Source organism: Poecilia reticulata, chromosome 12 (assembly GCF_904066995.2).
Source record: "Poecilia reticulata chromosome 12, P_reticulata-male-v2, whole genome shotgun sequence".
NCBI classification, from domain to species: Eukaryota; Metazoa; Chordata; class Actinopteri; order Cyprinodontiformes; family Poeciliidae; genus Poecilia; species Poecilia reticulata.
In genome coordinates, this window is record NC_088841.1 from 28,665,219 (window position 1) to 28,676,918 (window position 11,700).

Here is an 11,700-nt window from a genome sequence, read left to right on the forward strand (position 1 = left end):
AAAAACTAATCAAACGTTTGTACTTTTCACTGATGAAAACTAAATGTGATTTTAAAACCACTCTGAAACATTTTTTTTGTACCAGAATTTGACATTTGGTTTAAAACAGCTCAGTTGTTTCTTCAACCTTTGCTAGCAGAGAACAGATTTGACCCTGTGGCTGTAGCGATGGAAGGAAGTCCATTTCCACCGTGAATTTACAAAATAAAATCCCAACAGGAAGCTGCAATTACATGTAAAAAAAAACACATCAGTGGTTTTTGACATTTCTGAGCTTTAGAAACAGCTGCGCTAACCCTGCAGCGCTAACATTACTTCTGCTAATGCTAAGTAGCATTTTACTTGGTGGAAGCTAACGCTAACGCACGAAAGACACAAAATTCAGATGTGTTGATATTAATGCTACACATTTATGTCCGGCTTCCTGTTCGGTTTGAGCTTCAGGACGTTTTGCTAACTCTGTCGCTAATGTAGCCTGACTGACCGCAGGGGGGCGCCGGTCAGAAAGATTTTACACTGCACTGTTGCATTCTGGGTACAGCTGCTTATGAAAAAACGTCACCCGCTTCAAAATAAGAGCCTGAATATAAACATCTAGCTCCCCAAAGAATAATTAACAACTGATAACCAAAACCGAAACTTTATTCAACTCAAAGTTTAAAAATCAACCTAAAAAATTAGCTAAAACAAAATTTAAGGGAAACTAAGAGCGCTAAACGACCCCAGTTAGCAAAAATGCTAAAGTCATCAAAGATGCTAAGCTGCTAAATGAACGATCCAGTTTTGGTCGACACCTTCACCTGACTCCGTCAGAACTACTTGGACGATGTTTACAAAGCCGTTGCCATGGTTACCGTCAAGCTTACGTCTTGCTGACCCGCCTCTCTTAATTTTTTTATTTTTTTTACCAGATTATTCATTAACTTTCATGACGTCAGACGGACAGGTGAGGACGTTTCCGCCCGGTTTGTCACTCAGTGTTGCTCTGTTGGGAAACGCTGCGGCCACGCCTCACATTCCTCACACACACACACACACACACACACACACACACACACACACACACACACACACACACACACACACACACACACACACACACACACACACACACACACACACACCGTGAGTAACGCTTCACTCAAATCCCTCATTCCTGTAAAGCTGATCTGCTGTGACAAATGTTCCATAACATTTCTGAATAAATGATATTATTATTATTATTATTATTATTATTATTATTATTATTATTATTATTATTATTGTACAGAACATAAAGCTGATCACCTGCAGCGTCAGAACCAACCTGTTGACCTTAAACCAGCTGAGATTAGCAGGTGAAAAGTTGCGTGACGGCCAATAAACACAGAAACGTGCAGCGTCCAGGTGAGCAGCACCTTCACGCTCACCGGAAGTGACTGACGTAACGTCCTGAAGCTCCGGCGCGGTAAATCCTCCGCTTCCTGGTTGTTACTGTTGGGTTTTGTAATGTTAGTTTTCCACGCTCCTTTCCGGCCGCCATCATTTTTTCTACATTGTTTCAAAATAAAGTGACTGAATTATAAAAACTTCTAATCTAAAGAAAATGCGACACTTTAACTCCATGAGTAAAAAGTAAACGATGAATAAATGTAATAATTCCAATAATAATAACCGTTCATATAACAATAAAGTGTATAAATCTCACCTCTTCACTGGGGGGAACCATAAACTGGAACATTTTGGGCTGTCGGCTAAGTTACAGTGAAAAATGACGTAAAATGTGAATTAAAACGTTTTTAAACCAGGAGAATCACTAGTGATGCAAATCAAACGTGTTTTTCCAACTAACCTGTTGAGAAAAACTCAAATGTTGCTTCTATACGAGTTTTGTTCCGTCTGCACTTTTACCAAAAATGTAAGTTTCTAAATAAAAACGCTTTAATGAGAAACTGTTAAAATTCGTCGATTTATTGAAACGGCTCCCAATTCAAGTTGAATTATAACTTTATTTTTAAGCCTTTTTTAATTTTTGGCTGAGAACAAATGAATATCTGGGAAGTATCATGACTTAAAGGTAACATTTAAAGCACCAGGGTTCATATAGAAAAACATTCAGATTTTATTTTGTGGTTTTAAACTCTCCATTTTGAAGACGGTGAGAAATAAAAGCAGAACTTCCTGTTTTTTCCAGCTGCTCCACCTGCTCAGCCTCTCCTCAAACTCTTCTAATTAACTAACAGTTAAAGAGTTAAATATGAATTAGATGTTTGCTACTTTTGACAAAAAAGCTCATGTTTATGAAAGCAGTGTAGCCGTTTAGCTAACGAGGCAGATTATCATGATTCAGCCAAAGTAAGAAAATAACAAACCGCAGTCTGATCTTTATTGTTGATGTTTCTTCTTATTGAGCAGTGAAAGTAAATAAAACGTGTTTCATGTGTTTTGCTTAAAGTGATGCAGAGTCACAGCTAACAGCTAACAGCTAGCTTAGCGCCTCTTCAGCTGCTGCTCCTCCTTCACTTTGGACTGAACCATTGTTCTAATAACGGTAGGGGGGAACCTAACAATTCATTATTTTTTTCTGAGATAAATGGCAGATTTAGTTTGTTCTTTGTTTATTTTGCCTTTTCATATTGATATTATTTAAATGAGGGGACAATTCTAGACTTTTCCAACATTGAGGGGGTCCAGACCCCCCCTGGCCCCCCTTCGGGATTTACGCCTATGATAATAATAGTAACAGTTCGTGACAATGCTAATTATAGCTATTAATGCTAAAATGTAACATGCTCATATCCTTGAGAAACTGCTGAAATATTTAGAAATACTGATGCTAACCATTTTTTGACATGCTAACTATGCAATAATTGGATGTTAAAATATTGCTAGGATGAAAACATCTTGCTAGCATCTTTTTAATGATCATGCTAAACTTTCTGACAGAATAAATACGAAATAAACTTTTGCAGTATGTCAGATATTAATGCTAATATATGCTAACATAGTTTTGGTATTACATGCCAAGTTGCTTAGACAATAACTGATAATTGTTAGCAAGTTAACAGTTGAAATGTTAGCTTCCTAGCACAATTTCCTGATATGCTAAAGCTGCAATAACATATTTATCAATGAGTTTTAAAATGTTACCAGTGTTTTATCTACAATGCTAACAGCTTAATTGCCATTCGTAACACACTGAGTGATATTGCTTCATTCTTTTTTGAGGCTAACACCACAACGCATACAATGTTTAAGCTAACATGTCTATTCAAAATGCTAATATATACATAATTCCAACAAACACATTGAGTTGGTGTGATAATATAAATTTTAAGTTTTGCGACTTTATCATGTATTAAAGGTTTAATGTTATGAATCAACAGATTCAATATTTTTGGACCAAATATAACAAAACTGACTGAAAATCTGTTGTTGTTGAAGTTCAACCTTTCAAACCTGCAGCTTTGCATCTGAGCAGCGTTGAAATACGTCAGTTATGCAGCCCAGCATGTCAGAAACAGTCGAATTAGAACCGAATCCGTTTTCCCTGCAGGTTTAGACACGAAATAACAAAGAAAAATGATCTGAAGACCAACCAGGAGGGCAGATGGAGGTCCAGCCCTCAGGCCGGACAGATGACCTGATCTCAGTCCTTCCTTATCTCAGAGTTCTGGGACAAAACGTTGGACAGGTTGTGATCGTAAAAGCCACAGATATACAGCAGATAGAGCCGCTTTATCACTGGTTGTTTTTCTGGACTTGAACCTCCAGGCATGAGTGAGATTAATATTTCATGAGGCAGATAAAATCTGCTCAGACGACTTGAGGCTGAAAAGTGATGATGAAGCTGAAGGTTCTGGAAAACATTCGACGTGGAGAGAGAAGTGGGAACCCGACCACCGGGTCAGCGAGTGCCGGGACCCGGTTCAGGTTCTGTTCGTCGTCACGTTGAAACCGACACCCGGCGACCGCGAACCGCAAAAACAGACCGCCGCAAATTCAGATGCTCATTCGTCAGCCAGAGCTGCCAGAGGTCAGAAGGTCACGAATCACATCAGGTTTAGGTTTATGATCCTGGGTCAACGTGAAACCGGGATGATTTTTTTTTTTAATGTAAGAACTGGATGAGTTTATGGAAGAACCGCTTTATAATCCAAAATTCACATTTTACCATTTGAGTTTCTGCTGATTCTAAAAACAGATGAAGCACTTTAAAAAAAATCCTGCTGTTTTTTGGCAATAAATTAATGTTTTCAGTGTCTGAAAAATGAGCCATTTTAAAACGACACAAATCAGCAGGCACTGCCCGTTACCTAGCAACCCCAGCAGAATTCTGCCCGTTACCTAGCAACGCCAGTAGAATTCTGCCCGTTACCTAGCAACGCTAGCAGAATTCTGCCCGTTACCTAGCAACGCTAGCAGAATTCTGCCCGTTACCTAGCAACCCCAGCAGAATTCTGCATGTTACCTAGCAACCCAGGCAGAATTCTGCATGTTACCTAGCAACCCAGGCAGAATTCTGCATGTTACCTAGCAACCCCAGCAGAATTCTGCATGTTACCTAGCAACCCAGCAGAATTCTGCATGTTACCTAGCAACCCAGGCAGAATTCTGCATGTTACCTAGCAACCCCAGCAGAATTCTGCATGTTACCTAGCAACCCAGGCAGAATTCTGCATGTTACCTAGCAACCCAGGCAGAATTCTGCATGTTACCTAGCAACCCCAGCAGAGCCCCATTTCATTTGGTCAGATGGTTTTCCCGCTATATGCTCTGTACAATGGCTGCAGGAAAAGATGAGATAAAAAACCCCCACAATTTAGTCAACAATTTTGACATTTCTTAAAAAAAAAAAAGTAAGGTTTTAGTCAAAATATGATTTTGCTGCAGTGAGGAAAGGTCGATCTTTAAGTCGTGTCAATCAGCTGCTGATCTGGAATCATCCACTGACGTCTGGCTTTGAAGGATTCATACCAAAACTAATACTTTGAAGCATGTGAACCATTTCTCCTGCAGCGTCAGGTGAGCCGACGTCAGATCGCCGGTGGGAACAAACCGAAGAACCTCCTGAGTGACACATCGCATCCGTCATCCTGAGCGGCTTCCAGCTGAGGCCCGGAGGCTCCGGGCTGGTTCTAGCAGGCCGCCAACGCCGAGCCGCAGCATGAGACACTCTGCGGGTTTGAGGCGCAGCAGAGAGACGATGAAGGAACCAATCGCCTCTGAGATCCACGTCTCTACCGTACAACTTTCTCCTGCTACTCTCCGGTTATCATTTTCATTTTCTGTCTTCATATAAGTGAGTTTGGACCCAAATGCAGGAGCCTGTTTGTGCCCGTATGGCAGAGCAATGCTGCCTAAAATCAGAGCCGTTTCCCCACCTGATGGTCCGGTTGACCCGGTTTGGTTCATAACCAGAACTTCATCATCTGCTCCACCTGCAGCTGCTGTGGTTCAATCAAACCAACCTGTTCCCCTCCTGGCCTGTGGGGGCGCTGCACCAAGAACCACTGAAGGAAACGACACAGAAACCTCTGAGAGCAACTTCCTGCTTCACCAGATGGAAACAAGATGTTTAGCTAACACTGCTAACTAAACCATTAGCTATGCTAACCCTATAGCACTAATCATAAACATTACCTCTAATGCTAATGCTAACACGTTACACCGACATGGTATTTAGCAGAAGCCAAAGCTAAAATTGAACTCAATTTAATTAGAAATAATAAGAAACTAATGAAGTGATTGAAAATTATATTATACAGAAATATTATCCTCTGTAAAACAAATGTTTGCCCCAAACATGATCATCATCCTGCATGTTGCACAGCAAACAGCCCAGAGTTAATTTAACTCTGAAGAGTGTGGACTATATAAACACTGAAAGAGTTAATATCAACTCTGTGGGAGTTAAATCAACACTGGGCTTATACTCTGAATTATGTTAACTCTCAGAGTTGATTTTAACACTCTGAAGAGTGTGGACTACATAAACACTGAAAGAGTTAAATTAACACCGACTGGGCTTTTTGCTCTGTGGGTTTTTATAACCTCGTAGTTTGATACGTTTCTTTTTATGGTCAAATAATTAAATTCCCCTTTTGTTCCAGCAACCAGAACATTTAAATTGAAATGAACATCCAAACATTTTGAAAGTGAAACAAATCAGATGGTTCCTGAAACTGTGTGGTTTATCGTACTTAACTGTCATTTGTCATAAAACACCCAGTGACACACGGACAGACATAAAAACGACAGAAAAAAGTAAATGTTGAATTCAACTCATTATTGCAGTTAAACTGGTACAGATTAACAGATTACAAAGCTCATGGCACAGTCACTGAAAAGAGAAATGAGGAGTGTATGTACAACAAGGAACGAAAAGTTAGCAGCTCCGCTAACAGAGCCGATGGGGGACAAAATGAGGAAACTGTCATCTGGGAGACGAGTATACAACAAAGAAAATATGAATGGAAAATCTCAAAAATAACATTAATTAAAACACATTTAGCAGATTTGATCCTAGTGTTTGACTCAGGTCCAAGTCAGAGCAGCTCAATCTGAACGGCAAACACTAAAAACTTGCTCTCCATCCGATCCGTTTGATTTTTGGGGAAATAGCTGATGAGATTGTTGGCAGGTTTCTGCTCCTTTATATTAGCTCCAATCTTCTCCTAATATCATCATCATCATCATATATTAATCTCCAATCAGGTGCCGAGGGTTTTCCATTCATTCAACATTTACACGCCTTCTTCGAGATAACAAAAGCAGTCGTAGTCGACCCACAGCCACCAGGGGGCGCCGAGCTGATTTACACTCTTTGGCTACCAGTTAGTTGAAATTTGTCCCAAAAAAAAATTTGTTCAACCATCCAAAAGACGTTTGCACAGATGTGTTCAACTCGCTTTTACAGTTTAAAAAAATATTGAGACGCTGTGATTTTTGGCAGGAATCTTAACAGGATTGTTGGCGAGTCGGCTCTGACCGAACCAAAACCAAAAGTTGGCACCGGTTAAAAATAAAAAATAAAAATCAGCGTTCGCCGGCGTGATCGTCGCGTCTCCAGCGTTTCCACGGAAACCGGCTGATGACTATTTACACACATCTCTGCAACTGAAGACGTAACGAACGCTGCGAGGGGAAAAAACAAACGGGAACATTTTAACTTCCGATTCCTCGACTTGAAACCCTTAAAGATAAAAACGTAGTAAAAATAAAAAAAAACAAATGAGTTTTTGATCACTTTTGATCTCACTACATTTTCAATGCGACACTTTTTTTTTTTTTGAACACACACTGAATTGTACTTTTTCATCTTTTAACAAAAAAAAGAAAAACAAAACGATACAACATATTTCTAAAACACAAAATAACAACCGTCTACATGTAAAAATATAACTTTTACATACACAATTTCAAAATAATGGTAAAGTTTGCAATTTTTGTTGCATACAATTTACAAATGTCTGTGTGTTGTCGTCGTCGTTGTGGAACTCCGGTCCCGTTATTTTTGTCCCGTGCAGGATGCCGTACTTGCCGTAACGAAGAATACGAAGCAGTGGAGGTGAAAATCTCTAACACTGAGGGGCGTCGCCTTTTCTGTCGGCTCAGTCTGTGACAAAATTACTGCTCCCCAAAAAACAAACACTGATAATATCAATAAAAAACAGAAACGGCACCCTCGTTATATATCGTATATACTTTTGTACATTTATATATAGATCGATTTATTTATTCAATAGATTCTTTCCAGTTTCCTTGCCTTCCTGTCGGATGTTGGGGATTCGAACGAAGCTGCTGGATGGCGGATTGTGTTCTTCTGTTTCCCTTTCGTTTTGTTTTTATTTTATTCTTTTTACAGTTTTTCTATTAGACATGTAAACCTGAACAGACAACAAAAAGTAATAAGAAACAAAAATCGTTCTTTTAAAAAAAAAAGAAAGAGCAAGAGAAGAGGGGCAAAAAAAAAAGAAGTAGTTTTACAACAACCACACACTGAGTACTGAAGACTACATGGGCTTACGGACAAGCCGATCAAATATTGATAAAAAGCCGATAAGCTATAATACAAGAAGAGACGCAGCTGTCCACCGTGGACAGAGGGTTGGGACAGGAGCCTGGGAGGACTGGGAGGACTGGGACAGGGGCTGGTCTCGCTAAATCGAAGCGTCTACTCCAGAACACGCCGTCTACTTACAGGTAAGCATACAGTACATTAAATACAGGTTTTTTGTTTTTTTTTGCTTTATTTTTTTTTATCCAAAAAAATACTTTTTTTTTTTAACCTTTTTTTTTAATTATCTTTTTTTAAATTCCCAGGTCTGGTAAAAAACCTGACTGCATAGAAGCTAACCGCTAACAACAGGCTTCCCTAAGCTTGCATCCTATGAAACGTCTTCCTCCATGATATGGACTCTAAGAAAGGCACGTCGGTTCAACTGTCACTGTTCAAATTGCATCTGTGTGTGGAGGGGGGGGGGGCAGGGGGGGTGGGGGGGGGTAAGGCCAGTTCAGTCCAGTAACTGGGGCGGATTGGTCAAACCGGGGTGAAAGGAGGCTTCCAGACTGGGGAGACGGTTTCATGTCAGTTTTGATCGGATCGATTAGAAACTGGAGACATTTACTGCAGTAACTTATTTTGAAAAAACAAAATGTGCTTTCAGGACTATCTCTACTTCTGGATTTTACTGAAACCAGACACACACACACACCTGCAGGTTCTGTTAAAGTTTTATTTAAACAAACTGGTTTGGAAAATGTTTTCCTTTTGTTATTTTTTTTGTTATTTGTATGAATTATTTTCATTTTGGTCCCTAAAATGCTAAAATTTCTACTTAATGTTATATTTTGGCTCAGTTCAAAGAGTTACTGTAGCTCCTGAAGCTGCTGGCAGGGACAGCCTGTAGCAGTCTGTGCTGCAGCGCATCTGAAGAAGCCTCTGACTGAAGACAGTCTCTTGGTTCAGTTCCTCTGATGACGTAATTTTTAAATCATAAATGATCGATCAGTTAAAATGATTGAAAATCAAAAACAACAACAATATCGTTTATCGCAATAACTTCCGGGACGATTTATCGCCCAGGAACATTTCTTACGTCATCCATGATTTTTAGTGACTCGTTCATGTTTGAACTTAATTTAGCTTCTTGTTTAATGGAAGCAACTCGTCTGTAAGTATTTCCACTTCCTGTTCTGACCTCTTGCTGCTGGTGAAAATCAGGATGAGCTCTGAACTTTACCGCCCTGCGGCGGCCATCTTGAAGCCCCCTTTCACCGGTGTTGGAGCGTGGGCAGGATTGGGCGGCAGCGGAACCCCGTCGCCATGGTGATTGTTCCCTGGCCTCCTCTCTGACCCTCGCTTCGCGTTTCCATCTTGGAGCTCTTGATTCAAGTAGCGCGGCTCAAGGAATGTGATTTGCTCTGCTGTCCAGTCCCAAGTTTCCCTTCATCTCTCCATGATTTGTCGTGCTAAGCTAGCGTTAGCGTCAGCGCCGTTTGGTCTGCTCAGCGACTCTTCGCTCTACCCGGGCCGTTTGGTCGCCAACTCCCAACCGTTTTTGTACTTTTCGCCTCTACAGAAACGTGACGAGCTTGTGCAGGTTTGGACAGAAGCGCCTAAGCGCTCCTGCGGGGTGCCGGTTTGTCTTATTCCCAAGCTGTTTGAGGGAGTTTTTCTTCTCTTCGGAATCCTCTCCGTGTGCGTCTATCCGAGAGGAGGTGAGGCACAGCGTCATCCACAGTGCGGCGCTAGAGTGCCGTGTCGAGGCTGCGATCAACCGCTGCGCAAATGTTGCGTTAAAAAACAAGAATCTCTTTTAAACACTTTGATATGTTTGCTCCCTCCTGAACCCCCAACCTTCCTCGCTGCCCGCCTCGAGTTTTAAACTTTTTCTGCTTTCTTACACACACACACATATATATATATTTACTATATATATTTATATAGAGCCTTTTTGTCCTGGGAATGCTGATAAAACACGTAGCACAAGAGTTCCTGGGGCGGATCCAAGGGAATTTGTCTGTTGCCGTTTCGAAACGTCCGGAAAGCGACGAATGCGACTCTGAAGTCCGATTTTGTCGACTGGAGAAGAAGAAGAAGGAGAAGAAGAAGGAGAAGAAGAAGAAGATGGCGGCGAAGAGGAGACGACAGATCACAGAGGAGACGAAGGCGGATCTGACCCGGAGGAACTACGTGGTCGGGCTGGAGCGAGAGGCGGCGCGCGTGATTGGTCGGTGGAGAACGCCGTCAGAGGAAGTGGTCGCTCATCATCCTGATGAACTCTGGCACCTTGGACCTGCGGAGGAAACGGAAACCGGGTCAGAAGAGGCGACTTGACCCAAAACACAGGAACAAACCGAGGCGGTACGCCAGGGGTGTCCAAAGTGAGGCGCGGGGGCCACATGCGGCCATTTGCAGGAATCTGAAAGGTCCACATTTCAGACTTTCCTCAGACTTCCATAACTTTTCAAAACAAAAAGCATTTTTCTTTTTTTAGTTTTATTTTTTGCTTTTTTTTTTAAAAGCGTAGTAATTCGGGCCACAAACATCCAGCGACTTTTTACCCAAAAGACATAAAATTTATAACGGTACAGCAAATGTTTTGGCAGTAATGGTGCGCCATATGGACTAAAAGATTTATCACAATATCTTTTAGCACTATTATAATGATGAAAGTGACAATATGAACTATTTATTTTTTTAGAAAACTATGCTAAGGATACACCGATAAAAAAATTAGGCCGATATTAATATCCAATATTAATCACTGTTATGGCCGATAACCGATATTTACCGATAATCTATAGATTTCTGTTTATCACATCCCTAAACCGTACGGATAATCAAACAGAAATATTTCAGAAACAATAATCCCGACCACACGGACAGTTCTGGGGATTTTAAATGTCATTGATTTTAGTTTGTCGTAATTATGATAAATCTAAAGTCTTATACCGACATTTATCACGATAAATGATACATTTACTTAATTTTATAATTTAAAACGTGTATTACATTTTAATGGTACATTTATTTACTTATTTTTGCCTCGTTTGGCCTTCCATACAGTAAAGGACCACAACATTGTGATTCTTAGCATCATTTTGCGACCCTTTATCTGGCGTCTCCTGTCCCCTCTGCGGTTCCCGACCCACACTTTGGGAACCGCCGTTCTAGGCAGTGAAAACTGTTTCTCATACTCATCATAAACTGTTATTTTCTGCTTTGTTTCATTAAAATGTTGCATCTTTAATCTCCTGCCGATGAGATCGCCGGCTGCCAGGACCGGCTGGGAGTTAGAGAAGACAAAAAAAAAACCACAGAAGAAGAACCCGGCGTCGTTTCTACATTAAGAAAAGCAAAGAGTTAATGTCAGCAGGTCCTCGGTTCATCTAGGAGAGAAAAAACAACAAAAAGTTAAAATCTGTTTTCAAAGTTCAGCCAATCAGAGACGTTTTTACTAAATGATTATTATGAAATTAAACTTTAAAATCAAGAAACCAGGAAGTTTTATTCCTGTTCAATCATTTACAGTATGCAGATATTTTTTTATATTTTTGGTTTCATGGCAAACGTAAAACCAAAATATTAAAACTAGTTTTTCAGCAGCTAAAGCTCATTTTTCATTCAGATGTTTCTAATATTTCTATTTTATTTTTAAAAATGTGTATATTTTCTGTCGTTTCTTCAGTTTTTAACGTTTTTCTTTCTAGAGT

The 11,700-nt window shown here is 40.3% G+C and overlaps 1 protein-coding gene across 1 annotated transcript in view; it reads right to left on the minus strand.

The window, feature by feature from the left end:
- Window positions 1–6,253: 6,253 nt before the first annotated feature.
- Window positions 6,254–11,700, minus strand: part of tcf4 (transcription factor 4) — a 170,229-nt gene continuing 164,782 nt past the window's right edge. The window contains 1 exon segment of the mRNA XM_081613724.1: window positions 6,254–10,280. Coding sequence (XP_081469850.1) covers window positions 10,232–10,280 — 49 coding nt within the window. The 3' untranslated portion in view covers window positions 6,254–10,231.